Source organism: Ahaetulla prasina, chromosome 4 (genome assembly GCF_028640845.1).
Source record: "Ahaetulla prasina isolate Xishuangbanna chromosome 4, ASM2864084v1, whole genome shotgun sequence".
Lineage (NCBI taxonomy): Eukaryota > Metazoa > Chordata > Lepidosauria > Squamata > Colubridae > Ahaetulla > Ahaetulla prasina.
In genome coordinates, this window is record NC_080542.1 from 109,643,136 (window position 1) to 109,669,483 (window position 26,348).

At 34.5% G+C, this 26,348-nt stretch overlaps 1 protein-coding gene across 1 annotated transcript in view; it reads left to right on the top strand.

Moving 5' to 3' along the window:
- Positions 1-26,348, top strand: part of DGKB (diacylglycerol kinase beta) — a 332,776-nt gene that overhangs the window by 82,360 nt on the left and 224,068 nt on the right. Inside the window, exons 13-16 of the mRNA XM_058182793.1 lie at positions 4,759-4,832; positions 7,571-7,645; positions 14,055-14,140; positions 19,042-19,131. Coding sequence (XP_058038776.1) covers positions 4,759-4,832; positions 7,571-7,645; positions 14,055-14,140; positions 19,042-19,131 — 325 coding nt within the window. The remainder of the gene's footprint in view (positions 1-4,758; positions 4,833-7,570; positions 7,646-14,054; positions 14,141-19,041; positions 19,132-26,348) is intronic.

Below are 26,348 nucleotides of genomic sequence, written 5' to 3' on the forward strand. Positions count from 1 at the left end.
CCAACTAATGATCGTTTCTTTTACAATTTCTTCCCACATTTTATATCTTAGTAAAAAAATTGTATAATTTTGTAATCATTTTTCCTTCCGTTCCTAGTAAAATTTTGTCCAACTCCAATTATTTCTCATATATGCTGAATTGTTCTTTTTTTAGTCTTGTTTTGATTTGTAGGTAGGGCCACCATTCTATATTTATTCCTTGTGTTTTCAACGTTTGCACTGGTTTTAATTCTCCTTTCTCATTTAAAATTTCTGAATATCTTACCATTTTACTGAGGTCTATTGTATTTGGGTGTGTCATTGTCTCCATTGTCGATAAATTTGGGATTTTTGTATAGTGATTTTTTAAAATCTTTACCCAGACATTGTATAGAGAGTTCCTTATTATGTGCCTCTGAAAATATGAATGTGTTTTATTTTTACCTTCCCATAGAAACCCATGCCAACCTAATTGGAGATCATGTCCTTCTAGCATTAATATTCTTTTGTTTTTAAGTTGAATCCAATCTCTTAACCATGTCAGGACTGCTGCCTAGTAGTAGAGCTCCCAGTCCAGGAGGCCAGAACCCCAGTGATTCCTATTGTCTTGTAAAAGTTTAAATTTAATGCGGGTTTTTTTACCTGCCCATATAAATTTGGATGATATTTTATTTGTTTGAAAAAATTCTTCTCTAATTTTACTGGTATTGTTTGAAAAAGGTGTAGCAATTTGGGTAATATGTTCATTTTGATTGTTGAAATTCTGCCAATTAGTGTTATCTGTAATTTATTCCAATTTTTCAAATCTTTTTGTATTTGTTTTATCAATACATTATAATTATCCTCTTTTATCGTACTACATTTTGCTGATAGCCATATTCCCATATATTTAAATTTCTTATCTTAAAATTCCCATTTTCTCCTCTAGTTCTTCATTTTTTTCTTTTAGTTAAATTTTTGGTTATTTTAGTGTTCTCTTTGTTTATTTTAAGCCCTGCCACTTTGCCAAATTGGTTTATGTCCTGTAGTAGTATTAATCCCTTCTCTAAGGAATTAATAAATCCCTTAGATTAATAAATGCCAAGTCATCTGTGAAGGCCTGTACTTTATATTCTTGTACTCTAATTTTTAATCCTTTAATTTCCTGATTCTATCTAATTTGTTGCAACAGTGCTTCTATTAAAAAAATAAATAGCAGAGGAGATAGGGGGCATCCCTGTCTGAGTCCTTTTGTTATGGTGAAGCCTTCTGTTGTTTTTTCATTTAATAGTATTTTTGCTTTCTGATTTGAGTATATTGCTGTAATTGTTCTAATAAATTTCTTGCCAAAATTCATTACTCCTAGTTAGTTAATTAAAAAAAATCCCAATTTAAGTTTTCGAATGTTTTTGAGCATCGAGGAATATCAAAGCTGCTTGTTTCTCCGGATGTGTTTCATAATATTCTAATGTATTCATTATCGTTCTTATATTATTTTTTATGCGTCTGGTGGGTAAGAATCCATTCTGATCTGATTGTATGATTTCATTTAATATATGTTTCATCCTTTCTGCCACTATTGTCATAAATATCTTAGTCAGCATTCAGCAGTGAAATTGGCCTATAATTTTGGATTTTTTTCCTTTCCACGTTATCTTTGGGAATTAAGGTTATCAATGCTTCCATCCAAGATTTTGGTATCATTGCTTGCTCTAGTACTTTGTTGTATGTTTGTAAAAGTAAATTCTCCAGTGGTTCTTGTAATACTTTGTAAAATTCCACTGGAATTCCATCTGGACCCGGTGTTTTATTGCTTTTTTGTTTTTGAATTGCCCTTTTTAATTCTAACATTTTTCTATCTAATGTTTCTTTTGCGGTTTCTGATAAGGTTGGAAGGTTTCTTTGCTGTAGATATCTTTTAATGTCATCCTTCTCTGTGTTCTCCTGACTATATAAATTTTGGTAATATTTTACTGCTATATTTTCTGTTTCTTCCTTCTCATGGTCTGCTATCCCTTTTTCATCTTCTAGTTGTTGTATTAGTTTCTTTTCTTTTACTTTTTTTAATTTGTAGGCCAACCCTCTCCCCGGTTTGTTAGCATTTTCAAAGTAGTTTTGTTTGGTTGTTCTAATTTTTTGCACTATTTCTTCTTGTGTAATTAGGCTAAGTCTATCTTTAATTATCTCTTTTTGAGATATGTATTATAAAGATGCCTTCCCTTTCCTGATTACTGCTAACTGAAACCCCAGTTTTGTATATGTGGAGTTTCTATTTTTAAAGCACACTTGCATGTCGAATTTGTTCTGCCATCCTATACCTAAGATTGTATTACTCCCTGAATAATTATTTGATACAAGGATTTATTTTTTAAAAAAAAGATACTCATAAAATAACTCCGGTAAATAATAACCTCTTAAATAAAGCTGATGTAGGGATTAAATTGTGTACCTGAAGCCCTCAATTTATGATTGTTTAGTGACTGAAGTTTCAGTGGCACTGAAAAAAAAAAGCCTTATGACCAATGCTCACTTTTATGACCATTGTAGGTTCCCTGCTGTCACATGATGCTATATGGGTATTCGAAAAACAACATATGTTTATGACAGTTGCAGTATCCCAGGATTGCATGATTGCCACTTCTGACTTTCCCAGCTGGCTTCTGACAAGCAGTATCAATAAGGGAAGAAAGATTTTCTTAACAACTTCATGATTAGCTTAATGATAATAAAAAAGGTTGTAAAATCCAGCACAGCTCATTAAATGAGCACATTGTTTTGTGACAGAAATTCTGTTACAAAATTGTAAGATAAGAACTATCTATATATAAGTAATTATCTGAAGCATACGATTGATCCTCAATATAAGTAAACAGTTAACAACCAGAACAAAATCTTTTAGGAAGGAAAAGAATATCATAACTAAGATTCTAGGATAATTTGTAATTATCTGTAATTTCAACAGAAAAAAATATCACAGTATAGATACTGTAATATCCTCATTGCAACAAGTAAAAAGAATAAGTTATTTTTTTTAAAAAAATGTTTTGATTAAGTAGAAAAGAAAAAGGAGAAAGGAGAAAGGAGAAAAAGAATTTTAAAAAAATAACACACACTCACACAAAGATTTTATTTATACAAGCACATAATGTGCTTATGTTTCTATATAACCATTTTAATAAAGGATACTATTATATTATATGAATCTTGATTTAAGTTTTGAAATATCTGCCACTGTTTAAGTTATTTATTTAAATTATTTAAATTTTACGTAGAAAACTGGCAATAAATTGAGATTTTCTCTTCTGCCAATTCTTCATTATATATAAAAAATAGGTAATATATTTTCATCTAATAATGTTCAATATGGAAGGAATATTTTATCCATGAAGCTTTTTAGTATGAAAAATATTAAAAAGCATAGTCATAAAGGACTATGCAGGCAACTCAGTGGCAGAGGGGATCACTTCTTAGGTGCAACTGTTATTAATCATAGTTAAGCACATTCATCTTATTTCTTTCCAGCTTAACCAGCATAATGATCAGGTTTATTATTTCTAATTAGAGGAAGTAATATATCATGTATAAGCTTAAGATGAGTCTCATTAATTAATCTGAACCCATAGAGAGTTCTAAGAGACAGTCAATCTTTGTCACAATGAGAACCACTGGTTTATGCTTCATTCACAGGAATAAACAATCCTGGAATTAAACTAAATAAATAACATTGATTACATTTCTAAATAAGCATTAAAGATGTGACAGTTGTTGAAAAAAGCTGTGATTTTATCTACACAGAACTGTATATGCCTCATAGATCTTCCTCTCATCAATGTAGTGACTGCCCAAATTGTGCTCACTGAATCCTGTCTGAATTCCCATACCTGTAGTTTTTCCTTCTTCAGAAAAAGTTAGGGCTTCCACTTTTATTTGGATTTAACATAGACAAAACTGTGTGTAAACCCATTAGTAAAAGCAGATCTGTTTTGCATCAAAAAAATTGTCTTATCTTTGGTAAACTCTTGGATTGTCTGATTTCGCTCTAGGAACTTCAAGAATAAAATGTATAGAGGATATTTTTGCTGTTTGCTTATGCAACATACTTCTATTCAGTTTCTGACAAAAATATTTTACTGGAGATGTTCAGAATGGTGTATAGTGTAATATTTGGTGCAAACGGTAGATGTCTACATTTCTGAAGAATCAAGTTGCTAGAGGCTGTACTTCAAGGGTATATGAAGGGAAACATCTTTAGGCACACTCTTAAAATTAAGGTTATTAGAAATATATTTCATTAATACTCTTGATTTTTCATAAATAGATTGCTAATTGAAAATATATGGAGAGACAGATTAGAATTTATGTGGTATATAAACACACACACACACACACACACACAAACATCTGTATAGGAGTCTATTTCATATTTATATTTATTTATTTATTTATTTATTTATTTAGTCACAACAGTATATATAAGCATAAGCATGAAAGTAACTATATAATAATATATAAGCATATATATAAGTATAAGTATGTAATAACTATATTAATTGGATATAATGAAAGGAAACAATAGGGCAGGAACGGTAGGCACGTTTGTGCTCTTATGCACGCCTCTTACAGATGTCTTAGGAATGGGGTGAGGTCAATAGTAGACAGTTTTTGGTTAAAGCTTTGGGGATTTTGGGATGAGACCACATACGTATGTGTTGAGAGCTTAGTGTGTATATTTACATTAGTAATATAATATAAAATACTGAAGAAAATTGAATTGTTTTTCTTTGAATTCTTTAAATTTAGATCACACCAGTTTCAGGTACTCAACCACTTCTAGTTTTTGTTAACCCTAAAAGTGGAGGAAAACAAGGAGAAAGGTATGTGTTTCTTGATAATCTTTCTAAGGGCTTACATCAGTTTGATTTAGGAAGAAAACCAATTCATTTAATTACTTTTTGAAGAGAAAAAAAAATGAATGCATGTATTTTACATTTTGTTTTCCAAAGCTACTTAACGCTAATTACATAGAACAATGTTAATAATAAAATGATGTTGAACTATGACCAATTTGTTAATTAAATTAGGTTATGTTTCATTTCTACATTTATTTATTTACCTACAGTTATATCCTTTTCTTGTTTGGAATATGTTTCAAATTGAAAAATTGCCCCATCCTTGGTAAGCTCTTGGCTTATTGAAGCAGTTTTATTTTATAGACCACAATAAATATAGCCTATAAAATAAATATTATGACTACAGTTATGAAGTTCCATTACAAGTGGGCTTTATTAATTATAACTAACTGTGGTTATTGGGCTTTATGTTTCAGTATCTTTGGAACATTACTTGATAATGCTTCTGGATTTGTGACTTCTTGGACTTTCTGTTCCTTTTGAATATTCCAGTTATGACACAATTTTGGCCACCTTTCCTTTAAAAAACAACAACAACTTTTGATACTTTCCATGACTTGAAATATTGGTTGATTCTGCAGTCTTCCTTTTAAAGGAAGAATAGATATTTATCTAAAGGATAGCTAAACTATCAGCGCTTTAGTTTATATTCTTACTATTATTCTTTCTTTTTCCTAATAACAGATCTCTGTATTCCTTTGTCTTTTCTTCCTTGTCCAAGACCACATTATCACAAGAATTATTTCTTGGGAGGTCTGATTGCATATTCATGGTGTGTGTGTGTGTAAAGTAAGCAACAAAAAAGATGGCATAGTTTCCTTTCCTCCTTTCCTTTTTTCCTTGGTTTCTTTTTTCTCGCCTAGAAGACTTTTTCTCGCCTAGAAGATTGTTAGGGAAAGAACAGAAAATTTGGGCTCAATTGTGGTCGTATGTTGAGGACTACCTGTATACTTATGAATTCTTTAAGAAATAGATCAATCAAATGCTTGATTTATTTTGGTGAGGCCTTTTTAAAGAACAAAGAAACATGGTTAAAAGATCTAAAGCAGGGGTGAAATGCTCCCGGTTCAAACCGGATCACCCAATCTGGTAGCGATGGCAGAGGGTGGTTCGGAGAACTGATAGCAAAAATCCCTGTTCCTCCCAATGCCCAGCTGAGCTGCACGATCGTCAGGGGGTTTTTTTTTTAACTTTTAAAAGCAGTTTTTCTACAACCTCTTTGGCCAAAGATGTTGTAAAAAAATGCTTTTAAAGGCTCCTCTGACGATCCCAGGTGAGTTGCCTGATCTTCAGAGGCTTTTCTTTTCTTTTAAAGGCAAAAAAATGCTTTTAAAAGAAAAGAAAAGAAAAAAGAAAAGAAAAGAAAAGCCTTTGATGATCAGGCAACTCAGCTGGGATTGTCAGAGGAATCTTTTAAAAGCATTTTTTCTACAACCTCTTCAGCCAAAGAGGTTGTAGAAAAAATGCTTTTAAAAGTAAAAAAAAAAAGGCCATGCCCACCCAGTCACATTAACTCCCCCCCCCACCTAGCCATACCCACCAAACCGATAGTAACAAATTTTACATTTCACCACTGATCTAAAGTAATACAAGATACAATTGTAAAACTTATGTGCTTATTATCACATATTGTGCCTTTTAAAGCATTTCACTTCTGAAGAGTTTATGGATTGAAATCAAAGATGTCCTAGTGTCACAAGAATGGACGGGACCAATTTAGGATTTTGGGAAAAAAGGTTATCTTGAATTTGCTAAAGCTTAAGGCACTCACTTTGCTTCTTAAACTCCACTCCAACTAAAAAAAAGCAGAACATTTGTGTTGACTTTTTTGTGTAATAATACAATTGCCTTAAATTTCTGCAGGCCTTACACACATATCTTCTTCATTTTTGAAGACTTCAAAACAAAAATGTTCCAAACATTTGCCCCAACCATTGTGAGGGATCAAAAAAGTTACACTTTGGTATTTGTTATTCATGACTGCATATTTTGTCTTATACATGAAAGTATGATTCTTGCCAAACAGTCAATAATATTAGTTCTTTTTTGATTTTGCTACTTCCAAGGGAGCTGGGTGTTAGCATTTCAACAGGTGTTATCTAGATAAGACCAAATTCAATAAAATCTTATACTGAAAGCAATATTTATGAACTACAAGCTGTCTTTCAATTCTGTTTAAGTCATTATGGAATCCCTAAATTGTGGCTCTTCTCTTAGATTTGTAAAAATATAGAAATGTTCATTTAGTGATAGAATTCAAAAATGTTTGATTGAACAAAATTTTAGGCAGCAATAACAAAAGTGAAGTTGTAAGGCTCAGGGTCTGCAGGTATGCTATCTTTGCTATAAACAGGATCAAGATTTAAAGTGCTCTGCAGCTTGGTAGGCTATTGATATATGGCAAATAGATTTTGAAATGAACTAAAATTTGAAAAACAGTTTGCAGTATATCATGTAGAAATGAATTTAAGGTCTTTCTTAACTAGTTCTTTGATATCTTATTTACTTGATTTTGCCCATATTTACAAATTATGCAGAATAAACATGCTCATCGGTCTATATATCCTGAAATATTAACATTGGTAAGCATAGTGTGGGATGTGGTATGACTTTGTTTAATCCAACATATTATTAGGTGGTAGAACTGCCAAAACATAATTTGTTGCCAATAAAATTCAATTTTTTTCTATCCCCAACCATAGAATTTATAGGAAATTTCAGTATCTTCTGAATCCTCGTCAGGTTTACAGCCTTTCAGGAAATGGACCAATGCCAGGGTAAGTCTGTATGTTGTCAAACATACACTTATTAAATAACATAGTCTAAAACACAATGATATTCTGGAAATATTGTATAAAGAAAAATTAACTGAAGAAATACATTGCTGTAACTTGATGATATAGTTGAGGGTTCTTCCAAATTTTTAAATATAAGAATTACCTTCTACTTGATATATATTAACAAAGTTGTTTAAAAGGCTTACAGTGCTTAAAAAAAAAAAAGAATAATCACGCATGTACGCATAGTAGCATAATGCCACAAGAGGGTAGTGTTTTGTGAATATTCATTTTTAAATGTAAAGATCATTTCCCATTCTCATTTTCTCCATTTAAGAAACATTAGTAAAGAAATTGCAAAAACTTCTGATTAATTATCTATCCAATATCGTGTAGCCTTGCTTGTTTCTGTTTTTCTTATGCAAGTTGATTTTATTCTGACTTTCCAGGCTATGTGTGTACATATACATATATTTGTGATGTTTATTTCTTTGTCATGGCTATCAGTTGGATGCAAATTTCTTTCAGTAACAAAGTGGCTTTATAAATCTAGTTAGTTCAATTAACATAGGCTTACAAATAAGAAGTCAAGGGGTCAAGGCCACACATTATTTCTACTGACTGTGTCTCATCTTTCACCTGCCAGTTAGATTTCACCCAGTCCTAAAAGACCTATCCTTAGAGGCCTGAGTCACTTTTAAAGGCAGCTATCATGAGCCAAGCTGAGTTTCAAAACTAGAAAGCATTGTTTATGGGACCATGTTCCACAGATAAAGCTCTGAACACATACTTAAATATAATTCAGATATCCAACTGGAACATTCAGTAGCCAGATGGAAAAGGATATGTTTGCTTGCCTCTGGCCAACCCTACTTAAAAGATCTAATATGGCTGGAATTGCTGCTCCATTTTTCTATCATCTCTTGTCATTTCTCAGTCATATCACTTTGCAAATATTCATGAACATTTGAAAAGAAGGTTACTGTACTGCTTCTTTGGTCATTATGACTCACTGAATATTTTTCAAAATATTGTTATATTGATAGTTTATTATATTTCTGTCTGTATTATAGTTCATTACTCAGAAATGAAATAACTGTTATCAGATTCATTTCATTTGAAAAGTCAGATGTTTTTTGTTCTTATTCCTAGTTGTTCCTCTTTGTTTCTGAGTTCCTAATTATTTGAGTTGAGGATGAACAACAAAATGTATTTGATTTCAGTAACTTCTCAGTAGAGTGATTTAATTAGACTAACTTTTTAGTATAGGATTTTAGTTACTTCTAGGGTCTAATTTATTGCTATTTTCATTCTTTCTTTTTAAAATTTCTTCAATGAGCTTTATAATAGAGCCGATATGGATTTATTTGTAGTTTTAAGGGATAATTTCTCATTTATTTCTACCTTTTTGCATAATTTTTACACTAACTAACATGACCTAAAAGTAGAAGAGTGTAAATAAGCTGAATTAATTCTTACTGTTACACTACTAAGATCATCCTAGGCTAGTACAGGATTTTTCAATTTTTTTTCAGGCTGCAGAACTGTTAATTAAAAAAAAAGTACTGAACCCTTGATCAAAAGACAAAACTATTGACTGAAAAATTGTCTGTTTACAAATGTGGAGGGTTTTTTTGCCCTTAAACTCTATGGAGGTCTATTACCTTTTTACAGAACTATAGAATTCTATGAAACACATTGTGAAAATCTTGGTTTAGTAGACTCATTTGCTCCAAGACAGAGGAAAGGTATAAAGGGTGGGGTTGGCAGCATGCCTAGTGCCTATTAGTTTTCTTTTCAAGTGGAAAGAGGGTAATCAGAAAAGGAACATCTCTCTTCCTACAACAGATATTTAAACTAGTTTGAGCCTTTTTCTCAAGTGCTAGAAGTTTTAAAACAGACTGAAACAGAACAATCTGAAGCAAACTAATCATATTGCTATTTAAGCAAAGCAGCTTTAAGGAGATTGGTGGGCACCCCTAATTTGTCTCTCTGTGTATTTTGTTGCAATCCACACCAAAAGCAAATACCTTTTATTTCACAATGTTTGTGCAAAGACTACAGTATACAATTCCTTTCCTTCCTTCCTTCCTTTACTTTATTGATTAGCCCTTGGACCATATCAAAGTGCAGAGTTCCAGACATATTATTACTAAAAATCTGATAAAAACAATTTAAAATGGAATTGGATAAAATAGAATTTAAATGAAATTGGTACAATTCCTTTCCAAAAACAGGTAGAGCAGGGCAAGAAATTGAGAACGAGAAGGACAAACATTACATTTGATTTAATGGAAATTTAAAGTAAATGAATTTGATTATTTTAATATTACTGAAATTACATTTTAATTATATTATTACTTAATTTAGTATAATTATTCCTCATGTAATTTCTGCTTCTATCACATGCAAATTTACAATTTGATGGCATCCTTGTTGTGAAGGTCTGCTCTCTATATTTACTGAACATATGAATTTAAAATAAAAAATAAAAAGTGGGAGTGGGAGTGGTGATGGGAGAAGAAAACTGCAAGGGTAGTTTGCTGAATATTCTTCAGTATATCTTATTTCTCTAAGGACTAAATTCAGTCCATCCTTAATGAAACAGTAAAGTGGGCTCTCCTGTAAAATCAAATACCATATTTTTTGGAGTATAAGATGCATAAAAAAGGATGAAAATTTGGGTACATCTTATATACTTAATGTAGCCCTGCCCACCCACCGCTCTCTGGAAAATGGGATGCATGGAGGCAGCAATAGTTTATGGCAATCCCTGCAGCCTAAAACAGCTGATCTTTGGGAGCCTGATCCAACCAACAATCAGCTCTTTGTGCCAATCTGGCTGTGCTGAAGCTGAAATTGACAGGGGTTTCTTTGCTGCAAGGAGGCAAATTGCTGGGAGACAGAGGCAGATTTTTTTTCTTGTGCTAATCAGGCTGTGCTGAAAATGAAAATGAAACAGGCTGTTTTCTACAAGGAGGCCAATTGCTGGGAGGCAGAGGCAGATTTTTTTTTCTTATTTTCCTCCCCCAAAAAGGTAGATGGTCTTATAGTCCAGAGCATCTTATACTCTGAAAAATATTGTATATGCCCTCACAGTGCTTACATATATTTTTTTGAAGCTTAACTTTTAAGTATTAGCTTTCTGGATTTATTTTTTTCATTAATAATTTGTTCGACAAAAATATATTGTTTAGTTAATATTACCTTGATATTAAAATTTCAGCAAGAGAAAATGTGTGTAAATTGGAGAGACCATGCAGGCTCTGCAGCTGAACGTAAATGTAAAATAATACAATACATTTTGAAAAAAGTCTTACTTAACAAAGTGACATGAAAATTGCCATTCTGGTACACTGTACAGTTTGTAATATGCACCTGTTTTACTTTTAAAAAGAGTTTCACTGTTTTGTAGGAGCAAACCATTTCATCCACAACTGCTACACTTGATTTAGTTATATAGAATAATCTGAAATTCAGGCAATATTCATATTATAAATAAACAACAATTGTGTAAAAAGCATGTCTCTGTGAAAAAGCAGAAAGGCCACTTTTCCTGGCAAGGAAAAACTCCTAAATTATGCTATTTTAAATACCTGCAATCATTTTTCTTCAGCTTTCTCATATCTTGCATTTATATTAAGTTTTTTAAAGCTGTGATAAGATATTTATGCAATTCATTGTTTATTTCTCAAAGCATTGCTTTTACTAACTTGCAAAATTATACAAAACAGAATTTTGAATATGTTGTCACTATTATGATTGCTGAAAAAAATCATAGACAAAATTCATTTTCTGGTTTTCCTTTTATGATAGTGATGTTTTTTGTGAAGAAATAAAATAAATATAGGCACACTGGATAGTTCTTTATAATTTGATTTGCGAACCCATAGTTGCAAGCACTCTCTCATAAGCTATCACCTTTCCCTACTGATCATTGCTACAGTTAACAGAATAATCAAATTGGCAGTATGTGTAGCAGTGGAAGAGCGAAAACACCCCTTCAGAGGAGGAGACGATAAGGAAGATAATATTCTGTGCGGAAATGGACAGACTAACCCTAAAAATAAAAGATAAAGGAGATACAGAATACTATGCTACTTGGAATAGATTCTATTAATGGTTAGAAACCAGAAGTAGACGTTGGATGCGAAAGAATCAGGCTAGGTGGACATGGAAAGAGATACTATGTATGTATTAGAATGTAAATATTAGAATGATAAATAAGTTGACATTCTAGAATATGATGGTCAGAAATAACTGTACAACACTAGCACTGTTTAAAATAGTATATATGTTATTTTGTTTTTAACCTTTGTTTCATGGCAAGTGGCATGCCAGGACTACTACACTCTATTCAATGTATTTATATATATTTTACTATAATATATTTTATATGTTATACATATATATTTATATATGTATACAATAAAAATATATTTTTTTAAAAAAATAACCAAATTGGAAGGTACTTTGGAGTCTTCTAGTCCACCCCCTCTACAAGCAGGTATAGAATGCTATACCATTCTAGACAAGTGGCTGTCTAGTCTCAACAATCTGGGTAGATTGCTATTCCTAAATAGATGAATGAATCAGGATCATCCTAGGAATGTTGCTCACTGAAATGCCCACATCTATCAGGAAAAAGCATTCCCAGAAACTGGCCAGCTTAAAAAGAGTAATATACATTGTAGCAGGTAATTCAATCTAGTGTTTATATTGATTGCAAAATATCTTGAGATATCTAATATAACCCTTTGCCTGAAATTAGGACTTCTGACCTGATGCCTCTCACGATACAAGATTGCCTGGTAAAATACTTATGTTGCCACTTTAAATTCTTTAGTAACCAAATCAGTCTATAATCTGACTATAATGGAACTATTACCATAAGCATTATCCTTAGATAGATATTTGGGAAAAGGAAGGATAAATTGGAATTGCATGATCCCGCATAGCTTCTTTCTTTTAATTATATTGTACTTGAACTTTATCAGTCCCTAGCAAAATCCTTATCGAGATCCAGCACTTCTAGAAGAAAGCAAGCTGGACAGAACTATCTCAAAAGTTTATAAGTATTTAGTTTCCCATGCAAGAATGAACAGATTTGCTTCTTCAAAGCATAGCTGATTACCGTTTTATGAACTAGAAGTGAGCTTCTTTTAGATAAAGATCACTCCTAATATCTGATTTAAATATTTATTATAAACCATATTAAAATTTTCCCATTGGCTAGTGGATCTTCAAGACTAGTTCTGTCTTCTATATAGAATAGATGATTTTTGCCCCAGAGTTTTATGCTTTTGACTGCCATTGAAGGGTGTTTTCGATTTTATGTCTGCAGCAATACTTCAATGAACTGTGAGCATAATGGCTCTGGAAGTGGTGACCTACTTTGCTTTCATAACCTAGTGTTTTCATGCCTTTTTTGAAAAAGTAATTACTATATTATGCCTAAATCTGTTTGTCATTAACTGGATCATAAACTGCAAAAGTTTGTTACTCATCTATTATAAATATACTTCAGTTTCGAACAGTCCAGATAATTTACCAAAAATGAAAATCACAGCCTATAATGTGCTACTTCCATTTTTCCTTTCACAGGTTAATTTGCTCTGTTTGTAATTTATTTTATGAAAGTATTCACATATAGAAATATTCACTTTATCATAGCTCTAGTATATTTAATTGCTTCTGGGGTGCAACATTTATTTATTTATTTTTATTTATTTATTTATTTTGTCAAACTCAACAATATATATAAGTATAAGCATGAAATAACCGCACAAAATAAATACAACCAAATTCGTATATTCATATACATTCATATACATTTTTATATAACTTGTAAACTGTTGATATAATTTAAATTAAGAATTATTAACTAAGATGTTGTTTTAAAAGCAGACATCCTCATTACATTAGAGAATTATTTTTCAATGGAAGTACATTATGTCTACTGTATAGTGCAGATTTAATTTGGTTCTAACTTGTGTTTAAAAACTATTACAGTTAGCTGGAGGTTGCAAAGATCCTCATCTGAAAAATTATGATCTTTACAATTGGTTGGCATCTACATACCAATTAATCATTATACTTTAAAATATAGTTTCCCAGGAGATGAATATTTTATTGCTCACCATAATAAACTTCGTGCTATAATGAAACTAATTTTATTATATCCTTTTGCAGTAATTACCATCTTAAGACTTATATAACATGCCCATATAACATACACCATTGTATTTGAAAATCATAATTGCTATGAAGTATATGCTGCTACAAGCTAAATTTAGCTGTTTTTTTCTCTCAAAGTGAGCAAAGGTAACTGCTGTGTAAGTATTCTGTTCAATGTGTCAATAAAGCAAACTTCTGAGATATAATTTCTTTTTCTTTATAACTTTTTCAGATTAAATTTTTTTCGAGATGTTTCTGACTTTAGAGTATTGGCATGTGGTGGTGATGGAACCGTAGGTTGGATTTTAGACTGCATAGGTAACATGCATTTTTGTTTTACATAAAACTAGTAAGTAATGTCTGAAATTTGCTCTTTTTGTATAAATAATTCTAAATTCATCAGAAGAAGCCAAATTTTCTTTGCTTCATATTGGAGTAATTAAAAGAAGGGAGGTTACAGAAAGGAAGTTGATTATGAGAGTTTGGGGAAATTATGAAATAGATATTTTTAGTTGTTGAAATGCTTTCCTATATTTATTGTTGATAGGGAATGTCTAATGTTATTGTGATTCTTTATTAATACACTGGATTTTTGTCAATAATATAGGAAACAGTTCATCAAATGATAATATCCTACCTAATGACTTTATACCTCAATATTGACGAGATATCTAAACATAGGAGATATCTAAACATACAATAACAGAATTAGAAGGGAACTTGGATGTCTTCTAGTTCAACTCCCTGCTCAAACAAGAGATCCTATATCATTCCAGACAAATTACAGTCTAATCTCTTCTTGAAAACCTTCTATGAGAGGCCTTAAAAACCTCCTTAACTTTTGATTAATTGTTCTTGCTTCAGGAAATTTCTCCTTAATTCTAGGTTGGATCTCTATTTGATAATTTTCCACCTCATACTTCTTTTCCTGTCCTAAGGTGCTTTGGATAATAGTGTGACCATCTCTTATCTATTATAGCCCATATATTGGTATACTGCAATCATCTTATTCATAGTTCTTCTCTTTGTTACTCTAGGCATATCTATTTCCTGCAACTGTTCATCATATGATTCAGACCCCCTAGTATCTATAACTCTTAAGATTTGCTAAATAGATAATCTGATTTGGATACATAATACAAATTTCATATAAGATTAATCAGTATATTAATATTTATGAAACAATACATGTTTGTGAATATCTGCATACAGGCAGTTCTTGACCAATAACTGTAATGGCTTCTGCCATTATATTACAAATTCAGGCAATCATTAAAGTAACCGTATAATCAACTTGCTTAATGACTCCCATCCTTGCTCTCCCTAATGTGCTTGTTCATTGACCACACTGATCATTAAGTGGAGCCTCAGGTGAGGAAGCCTTAGGAGGCCAAGCATAGGCCCAGACATGCTTTTCCTGGATCTCCCCATCTCTGCTCCCCACCCCTTTGGGTCCTCATGGTCCTTAATCTGCTTTCCTCCTCCCACTGGATATCCACAGATCTTTCCCCACTACCGGCTATCTGCAGAGTCAGCCAGTCTTGCCAGAACTGAGCAAAAGCATTTCCTCCCATGTAGATCCTCATATCTCCAGACACCAGGAGTGGTCCTTAATGTTATCCCTTGGTTGGCCCAAGGTGTGCAATTGGATATTATTAACATACTGATTATGTCACACATACGGGGATTATGACCTAACCCTAGGTGCTCAAGTAAATAGGAGTGGGGACGGAGGACTCTAAGGCAGCCCACAAACTGGAGGCCTTGGGCTCAACTTCTCCTCCCACCCGATACTAACTGGAACTGGCTTCGAAAAAGGGAGAACTATTGAAACACAGTATCTCTCACTCCAATCCCCAAAGACAGGTCAGAAAGAATCTGTGATTGATGGTATTAAAGAGATCAAGTGAGAAGAAATTGCCTTATACACTGTAAACCGCCCTGAGTCTTCGGAGAAGGGCGAGATATAAATGTAAAAAAAAAAAAGAGGAATCCTGACTGAAAAGGACCCAGATAATCCACTTATTCCATGGTCCTCTAGAGCTGGGCGCCAACAACCTTTTCTAAAAAGGAAATGTTTGAGACAGTATGAAAATTGTCCAGATCTGGCGGTTATAACAAACGGATTCTTGAATGGAAGTTTGATAAGATTTTTGGACCTAAGGATCTGGCCACAATCAATGATGGGAGAATCTGAAGGATATTTGGTGGAGCTGCTGCTACAGAAGCAAAGATTTTTGTTGTCTCCAAATCATAAGCTAAAGATTTGTTTCATTTTCAGGGGTACTATGAATAATAAGGTGTGTGTGGGTGTATGATCTTAATTGATTGAATGACTATTTATTTATTTATTCCCCTTTCCAATAAAAATTGTATGGAAGTGATAGAATCTGTTCCAGCAATAAAATTATAATATTTTATGAAATTATATATCTCCATGAAAATTTGATAAACCTTTCACTGTCTTTCTCAAGATGAAAAACCAGAAGATCTGTCATGGATAGCTGATGCAAAATGCAAATTCAATTCAATTTTTTTATTAGTTTTACTAGGAGCCTTACTAAATCCTTGTGCTGTTCACTTTTTAGATGTAAATTTTTAAATTGAAGTTCTATCTATATCTCAGGTAATATTAAGAAAGATGAACAATTCTTTCAATTAGAAATAGTTATGATTTGTGACATGTATGAAATCATTATTTTGAGAGGAAGATAGAAATAATACTTGCAAAAAAATAAAATATAGAAATAAAGATTAGCGATTAAGGATAGATTTGCAAAAATTTTATGGCAGTAAATGAAGTTTAAAACAGCTACAAATAAGAATAATATTTAAATCAGTATACAGAATAACAGTTTTTATAAATGTGTTAAGATTTTTGATTTAAGACAAATTACTTATAAACTTTTTTTGTTTCTTACATTTTCATCCTAGATGCTCTTCTGCCTCTTTTAATGTTTATTGAATGATAATTTTTATATAAAATTTAACATTAGAAAGAATCATCTGAATGTTTGAAACCTTAAATATTCACTTACAGATTAAACTGTGTCATTAGGCCTGCAAAAGTGCACAGGAAATCCAGACAGTTTCCAATAAATTACTTGCTGTGTGCGAGCATGTTTGAAGTCCATTTACACTCTTTTGCAGAATGATTGTGATAGAACTTCTTAGCCCTTGTTTTGTAAATAATGTTTTAAAAATGCAGAATTTATGTAGTTTCTATCTACCTAGTTTCTATCTACACAGCAATCACCAATATTCCTGAAAAATCAAATTTGATTGAAAAAGAAATACAAATTTCCCCTGAGAAGGAAAATTGGAGCTAACTGGAAAAGGCTGTGCAAGCATTTCTGAAGAAAAATTATAGCTTGTTTTGTTGTTGTTAGTTGCAAAGTCATGTCCAACCTATCGCGACCCCATAGACAACATTCCTCCAGGCCTTCCTGTCCTCTACCATCTTCTGGAGTCCACTTAAGCTCACGATGACTGCTTCAGTGACTCCATCCAGCCACCTCATTCTCTGTCGTTCCCTCTTCTTTTGTCCTCAATCTTTCCCAGCATTAAGCTCTTCTCTGGTGAGTCCTTTCTTCTCATTAGGTGGCCAAAGTATTTGAAGTTCATCTGAGTTTCATCAGCTTGTTTAGGCATCATCTATTGCCATAAAAGTGCTAAATTTGTTCCACCCTTTATAATTCAATCTCACTTGAGATCTGGGGCATCTATTACAGTGACTTTTTTTCACATACCTGCCAACAGAGAAAGTTGTCAATCTTATAAGGTAGCCCAAGTCAGGAAACAGATATTGCAAAGGCTACTGAAACTCAATGTCATTTTTATAGAATATAATTCCAGAATCTTAAGATTCTTTAAGAATCTTAAAATATTGTCAAGATTTTCTAACACCCTCTCTTGTGCCATACAGTCTCAAAAGGTGGATGGGAAAACCTTGAGTCCATTTCTCATACCTCTTCCCTTCCTTGAACTGAGGTATTGTTTATTGTCTTTTACCTGCAACACCTCTTGCTTTATCTGTTTTCTATTTTCCTGTGCAATATTTCCACTTAGACCTACCCTCTTTTTCTTCAGTTGAAGAGACTTGTCAAATGAGACCTCTATTGCAACTTGTACTGAGTAGTCTATTGCATCAGGAACCACCAAATCTTGTTTCATTCTATTGTTAGCAGTTCCAGTCACAGAAATAGAACTTGTGTGGGAATTTTAGATATACCTTGCTAAGATAGAATAGGGCATGGGCATTAGCTACACATTGCTACAGCCATTCTGATTCAGAGTTTTAATGAATTATACATCTATTCCTGCTTCTATAATGTAGAATTCATTCCAGTTCATATTCTTTTTCTCATCCACCTGAATGGGGAAAGATGGGGAGGAAGGGAGGAACTGGACTTCTGACTTCAAGGTGATGATACAACCAGTGGCTCATGACAAGACCACAAACTTGCTTCCTCCCCCCACCCACACCCAAAAAAAAATCAGCCAACTGCATATTTTTCTGGAAAGGAAGAGAATTTAGAGCTCAACTGGTGAGGAAGAAGAATAACTTTAAGAAATCTGAAATGCTACTGAGATGGCAAACAATCTCTTGCTCCTAGCAAATGCCTGAATTATGTATTTGTAGCCAATCAGTGCCCAGTATGGTTTGTATGGTCATTAACTGTCAATGACAAAAGAACTGTGCCTTATAAAATAGGACCAGCTCAAAGCTTTTTGAGTTCTGCTGTGCATTAAATGCTGCTGTTCATACTAGTACTTCTTAATTTTTTTATAATTTCACTGATATCTTTTACTCTTTGGTCTATGGATAGTGGAAACATTGATAATTTATCATACACTGTCTTGTAAATTATCTACAGTTCTCAATCCAGAATGCAATATACTGCTAGGGTACATTTATCTTGGTGAGTCATCAGTTACCATAATCACTGATTTTTTCCCCCATTGATTTTTGGTCATGATAATTAGTTTCATAATCTACTGTATCCTAAATATGGAAAATTAGTTTTTGGGAAATAGTAATTTCCTCATGTAGGCTACTGGCATATTCCTTCTCAGTTGATATGTGTAGATAAACTTTAAGGACACATTTTTTTATTATAACAATATCTAACCATAATATTAATATAGAAAATTTTTATATCTAGGTCCTGTCTCAGCTGCTATTTATCTTAAACTATGCCTACATTTTTTATTTACAGAGAAAGCAAATTTGATTAAGCATCCTCCTGTTGCTATTCTCCCTCTTGGAACTGGGAATGACTTAGCCAGATGTCTGAGATGGGGAGGAGGTAAATAAAAATAAACCTACTTAAAATATAAAGTGTTTTATTTTATCCATTTTCACATTTTAATCATTAATTTCTTTTTCCCCAAAAGCATTGCATATGTAAAATTATATGATTGTAAAAAAAATTAAACATTCTTTATGATCTAATATTTAACATAGTGCAATTAGGTACAAATTCAGAGGATCAAAATGAAGGAATCCAAATTGTTATTAGCTGCTATAAGTGTCTGTCTCAGCTTCTGCACATTATAGCCATGCCAGCTAATTTACTTTGGGTTGTAAGTTCCCAGAATGCGTTCCGTTACCTTATGTAGCTATAGTTGGGCTGAGGAAACATGACTAACTTTGTGAATTGGGAGAAAAGCTGATTGTGTTCACTTCACAAGCAAAAATTCCACTTTTTGTTGTTGTTGTAAATCAGTAATAATTTTACACAGTACTAGAAAGACAGTGTATTACATCAGCAATCTTATTCAGTGGCCAGTTAACAATGTCACTTTACAGATCCCCTTAGTAGGTAACATATTAGAAGAATTTATATGTGGAGAATATGTAAATCATGTTAATTTGTTCACATTTTTGACATATGTAATATTCATTCATTCATATATCTAGAACCTGAGACCAATGGATATGATTTTCCACAAATGTATTCCTTTGGATATGTTATTTGCACAGTGTGAAGAAATCTAAAGTTTTATAAGTTTCATTGAAGTATGATATAGTAAAGGGAAATCAAAATATAAACTATAATATTTTTTTCCTAAAGAAAATTGGTCATATACCAAATTATTGCTATTTGATCTCAAAAGTAATGTATTTATCAGTATTTGTAAATGTTTGGGTATCTTTCAAAGTAAATATCAAGATGTAAATATAGTTCTTTCCTTCTTCTCCCATCCTGCAGTAGATTTCAGACAATCAGTCTTATGGTGCTCTCTACCAGGATCCATGGAGGCAAAGAATAAATTTAAAAAGTGTTTCATTTAAAACAAGCCTCCTGTAACCTTGTCTCCATTCTTCACAATATGAAGACCAGATTTTTTTTTTGTTCCAGTACTTGATTTGTGAGATTATGCAAAGAAGGTGAATGAAAACCTGCCCAAGATTTTATATAAAGATAAGCCAAGGAAACAGGATGCTTTGATGTTGTAAGTTCTGCCACTTTAAGATGCCAGAGAAGTCTCAAAATTTTATTACAGTTATCTGCAGAAGATTCTAATTCATAATTTATTGCCACTTTAGTAAACCCTCATTGAAATATCTTATTGTGTATTCCTTTAGTTTCTCTTGTGCTTCTTCTAACTTTTAAGAGAACCCAACCCATATACTTTGCTACTCTTAAAATAAATTAGTATGTACCTGATTAGTTCATGAACAAGAAACCATAAAAAGCTTTGTAAACTACTCAGAGATTTCAAACTGATAAAACAAAAACAACTTAGAATCAGATTACTTCATTTTACAATTCTGTACATACTCTCAGAGGTACTATGCTTATTTTTTTCTGCTGGAAAAATGGGTTAGGCTGGCATACATCAAATTAGACCTGTCTATTGAACTATGCCCTCACAGTTTTTGAGCTCCGATCTTGATTAACAATGAAACCCTTTTGAGACAGACAAAGATTTAAGATTTTTTTCACTACTTTCTTAGGAAATCACTATCACTTTTGTTTCATAAGGACATATCTAACATATCTAGTTCTTCTTGATATACTTAGTATTATTATTTCTTTGCATGAGCCATGCCTTAAAATTAGTTTTTAACAGTTTCAGAAAAAAAGATCATAACTTTTAAAGCAATTCCACTATATAATCAATTGTTTGTTCTTCTGGTTCCATGTACAGCAGTATCTTCTAGTCCCATGTCACCAGTACTATGTTGTTATAGCAGCTCTTTGACATTTTCTATATCTCATACTTTTGCCTGCTAAGGATTATGGTCTTTATGCATGTTTGGATCTTTTCCCTGTAAATATTTTTAGGTGTCTTTCTAATTCTAACTTATCACATCTAAGTTTTTGTTCCAATTAATAAATTATTTTGTATAGTTTTCTTAAAGTTAACCCTTGTTTTCTAAACTTCCAATAATAAAAAAGCAAAATCAAGAAAAATAATGTTATTCTTACTAACTTAATTAATCAATCTTAGTAACTTATGACTGCAAATCTGGGAGAATATGTTTTGAAGATATTTTTCTTAATTTTTGAAAATAAAGAAAAATCACGCTGGTTCTTTTTTATCTTTTTCATTTTCACATATCTATCTCACATCTTATGAATTGTTTTCCTGTAAATAAAGGATATTTAGAAGAAGTATTATTTTTGTAAAAGCTATATGTAGAAGCTTGTTAATAGAGCATAATTATTAGAATAATGACATTATTGTTGTACTACGTGGAGTTCATTTAGGGGGGCAGCACTAAATTCTGGCTGAGTTCAATTTTGTGCAAAATCTGTATCGTTTCATTTCTTACAATGCTTAATTTGAAGGCATTTTCTTGAATGTTTTTCTTTTTGAAATTAGTTTCTGCTGTCCAATTCAGATTACTTCTGTTAAATCTTAATAAACTAATAAAACATTAAACAAATATGTATTATTTACTTAATTTTAATTTGCAATTAGCTTTCTCCTTTCTGTATCTTGGATCAATGGCATATTAAATCCTTGAGTCTCCTCCTAGCAACAAAAACTCTCTTCATTAACAATATTTTTGTAACTATTCAGTTCAGGGATATGTTTGAATTTCAATGCATACATTTGCCTAAAATAGTTGATCTAATGATTGTACTCTATATAATTCAAATGAAAAATCTTAACTTTTCCAAAGAGTTTAAGAACATATCTTGCCATTCTTATATAAAGTGCAGCTCATTTTATGTGCACATTCTACATCTATAAAATATATTTGATTATCTAGGTGCATTTAAGAAGCCCTCAAATATTTAATACTTAATAATATTCTATCTTCTGATTTATTCATTATCTGAAAACTATCACTTGTAACTAAGTTGCAAATATTTTATCTCATATGTTCAATAGAAGGATAGATTTCTCTAGGAGAACTTTGACTTTTTTTTGTCCAGAGATGACAAAAATCTGATTCATACAAAAGTACTTCTTGAATATGGATGTGATTTAACATTTTATACTAAAGTCAATTATATTTATCTGTGGTACACACTATTTTACCACTAGGGTATACGAACAACAGAAACCAACATTCTTCATTGCATTCCTTAAATCTTCTCTAGAACTTCTTTCTGCGTTCTCTGATTGTCTGGAATCTTCTGCAGAGTAGAAGAAAGTGGAGTCACATAATAAAGGATGAAATTCAATTTTTTTCAGAACCTATGTTCTCTGATGCTATTACTGAAACTTCATAACTTCTTTTTTTATTGACTATCCATTCTGGATTAGGGCTCCATCACTTTACAAACCCACGGTTAATCCTAGAAAAATTCTTTCACCATTCTTTGCCTCCTTCCCTATGGTAGCTGATGCCATAAGACTGATTTTTTTCTCTCTGAAACTTTTCATAGGATTGGAGAGCAGAAGGGATAACCACAAATTTTTATGCTGGTAAGTAATTTTCCCTTCTCAGTGACACAGACTTTTTGCATGGATTATAAATTATTAAACAAATAACCTTTAGCATACACTGAACTTATTCCATTGCTGCTGAGTATGTTGCTTAGCAATTCTAATTTAGCATCTTATAATAAGAAACAATCTACTAAGTCTGTTCTTTTCCTTCCACCATTCAACCAACACACCATTGTGTACATACATACAATTGAAACTATATTGTTAAATAGAATAAAAAATTGCTATCACGATAGACATTGTCAGGATATGCCCAATAATGGTGTGATGGCTGCTGTGTGTTTTCATGGCATCATGTAACTGGAAGCCTGCTTAATGGTAAAGGATTGTTATTATAGTTGAAATACAAATCTCTGTAAAAGAGAATACTTCCTTGGTGAGGACTTAGAATATTTCTCCCTCATTGCTGAAGAAGTAATTGTTATTTAGCATTGGAAAAAATTCAAACAGAATGTCCTGCTTCTTCCTTATCTTCCTTTTTCTGTTATTTCCATCAAAAGTGCTATTTTTATTTTTTAATTTTTTTATAATTTAATTTCTATACTGCCCTTCTCCCGAAGGACTCAGGGTGGTTTACAGCCATATTAAAAGTACAAATATAAATAACAATTTTAAAAAGCAAATTAAAACCAAATATTTAATGTCCAAATCAGCTAAAACGGTCAAAGACCGACTTAAAACCCGTTTAAAATTACAATTAAAATTATACTTAGGCTAGTCCCGCACGATGGAATAGTAGAGTCTTCAGTTCATATTTGAAGGCCCGGAGGTCAGGGAGTTGGCGCAACCCCGGAGGCAGCTCATTCCATAGGGCCGATGCTGCCACAGAGAAGGCCCTCCACTTGGGGGCCACCAACCAACATTGTTTGGTCGCCGGCACCCTGAGGAGGCCCACTCTGTGGGAGTGCACAGGTCATTGGGAGGCTATCGGTGGCAGAAGGCGGTCTCGTAGGTAACCCGGTCCTAAGCCATGGAGCGCTTTGAAAGTGGTGACCAACACCTTGAATTGCACCCGGAAGGCTACCGGCAGCCAGTGCAGGCTGCGCAGGATAGGTGTTATATGGGAGCAACACGGTGCTCCCTCTATCACCCGCGCAGCCGCATTCTGGACTAGCTGGAGCCTCCTGGTGCTCTTCAAGGGGAGCCCCATGTAGAGAGCAATGCAATAGTCCAGGAAGGAGGTAATGAGGGCGTGAATGACCGTGCGTAAGGAGTCCCGGTCAAGGAAGGGGCGCAACTGGCGAATCAGGCGGACCTGATAAAATGCTCTCCTGGCGACGGCCGTCAAGTGTTCCTCTAAGGACAGCCGATCATCTAGGAGAACGCCCAAGTTGCGCACCCTTCCCCTGGGGGTCAATACTTCCCCCCCAACAGTCAGTGATGACGCAAGCTGACTGTACCGGGATGCCGGAACCCACAGCCACTCTGTCTTGGAGGGGTTGAGCTGGAGCCTGTTCCTCCCCATCCAGACCTGCACGGCTTCAAGACACCGGCCCATCATCTCGACGGCTTCGTTGGGATGGTTTGGGGTGGAAATGTACAGCTGAGTATCATCAGCGTACAGATGATATTCTACCCCAAAACCATGGTTAACCTCACAGAGTGGCTTCATATAGATGTTGAACAGGAGAGGCGAGAGAACCGACCCCTGAGGCACCCCACAGGTGAGGCACCTTGAGGTCAATCTCTGCCCCCCTGCCAAAACCATCTGCGAAAGGTCAGAGAGATAGGAGGAGAACCACCGAAAAACGGTGCCCCCCCACCCCCAATCCCTCCAACCATGGTCGATGGTATCAAAAGCATACCATGGTCGATGGTATCAAAAGTCGCTGGGAGATCTAACAGGACCAGGACAGAGGAACATCCCCTGTCCCGAGGCCTCTAGAGTTCATCCACCAATGCAACCAAAGCCGTCTCCATGCTGTATCCAGGTCTGAAACCGGACTGGAACGGGTCCAGATAGACAGTTTCCTCCAGGTATTGAGGAAGCTGATATGCCACCACACTCTCAACAACCTTCGCCAAAAAGCGAAGGTTGGAGACTGGATGGTAGTTCACCAATACAGCTGGGTCCAGGGAAGGCTTCTTGAGGAGGGGCCTCACCACTGCCTCTTTCAAGGCGGTGGGGAAAATACCCCCCAGCAAGAGAGTGTTGGTAATTCCCAGGAGCCAGCCTCGTGTAACCTCCCGTGTGGCCAGTACCAACCAGGAGGGACACGGGTCCAATAAACATGTGGTGGGATTCAGTCTACCCAACAACCTGTCCATGTCATCGGGAGTTACAGGATCGAACTCAGCCCAGATAATATCCTCAACACCCATCCTTGCCATCCCACCCGAATCTATCCAATCAGCGTCCAGTCTGTCCCAGATCCGAGCAATTTTTTCGGACAGATACTGTACAAAATCCTCAGCACACCCCTGCAAGGGGTCCTCCCAAGCCTCCTGCGTAAGCAGGGAGCGGGTCACCCTAAACAGGGAGGCTGGGTGATTATCTGCCGATGCGATAAGAGCGGAAAAATAATTATGTTTTGCCGTTCTTATCACCACTAGGTAGGTCTGAATATGCGACCTCACTAGTGTTCGGTCGGGTTCGGAGTGGCTGGACCTCCAAACACTCTCTAGGCGTTTTTTCCGGTGCTTCATCTCTCTCAGCTCCTCATTATACCAAGGTGCTGGTCGAGTTCGGCGCCGGGTCAGAGGCCGCAAAGGCACGACGTGGTCCAAAGCCCTGGCTGCCGCCTCCTCCCAGGCGGCAACCAGTTCTTTGGCTGAGCCGTGGGCTAATTCCCTGGGAAACAGCCCAAGCTCCATCAGAAACCTCTCTGGGTCCATCAGGCACCTGGAACAGAACCATCGAGCTGGTTCTGTCCCTCTGCGGTGCGGTGCAGCGGTTCGAAAGTCTAGCTGAAGGAGCAAATGATCTGACCATGACAGGGGTTTGAAAATTAACTCCCCTAACTCCAGATCATTTAGCCACTGTCTCGAGACGAAAATCAAGTCCAGAGTGTTACCCCCAATGTGGGTGGGACCATTAACTACCTGGGTCAGGTCCAAAGCCGTCATGGAAGCCATGAACTCCCAAGCTGCCGTTGATGATTCGCCCGCCAATGGCAAGTTGAAATACCCCATAACCATAAGTCTGGGGGTCTCAACCGCTGTCCTGGCTATCAACTCCAACAGCTCGGGCAGGGCTGCTGCCATGCAGCAAGGAGCCAGGTACATGACCAGCATGCCCACCTGCACCCCTTGGCCCCACTTCACAAGGAGGGTTTCACAACCAGCTATCTGCGGGACAGCAACCTCCCTTGGTTCCAGACTCTCGTTTATAACAACCGCTACCCCCCCACCCCTACCCTGGACCTTCGGCTGATGGAATGCACGGAAGCCTGATGGGCACATCTCAGTAAGGGGAACCCCCCCCTTCTGTGCCCAACCAGGTCTCTATAAATACAAAGAGTGCTACAAAAAATTTGTTGATGAACACACAAATAGTTTTGTGCATATGTGTGTGTGTAGGGGCCAGTAGAATGTGTAGGGAGAAGATCCAGCTGCTCTTCTCCACTGGGTCTTTTTATTTATTTTTTAAGGAACAGTTTTCTATATCAAA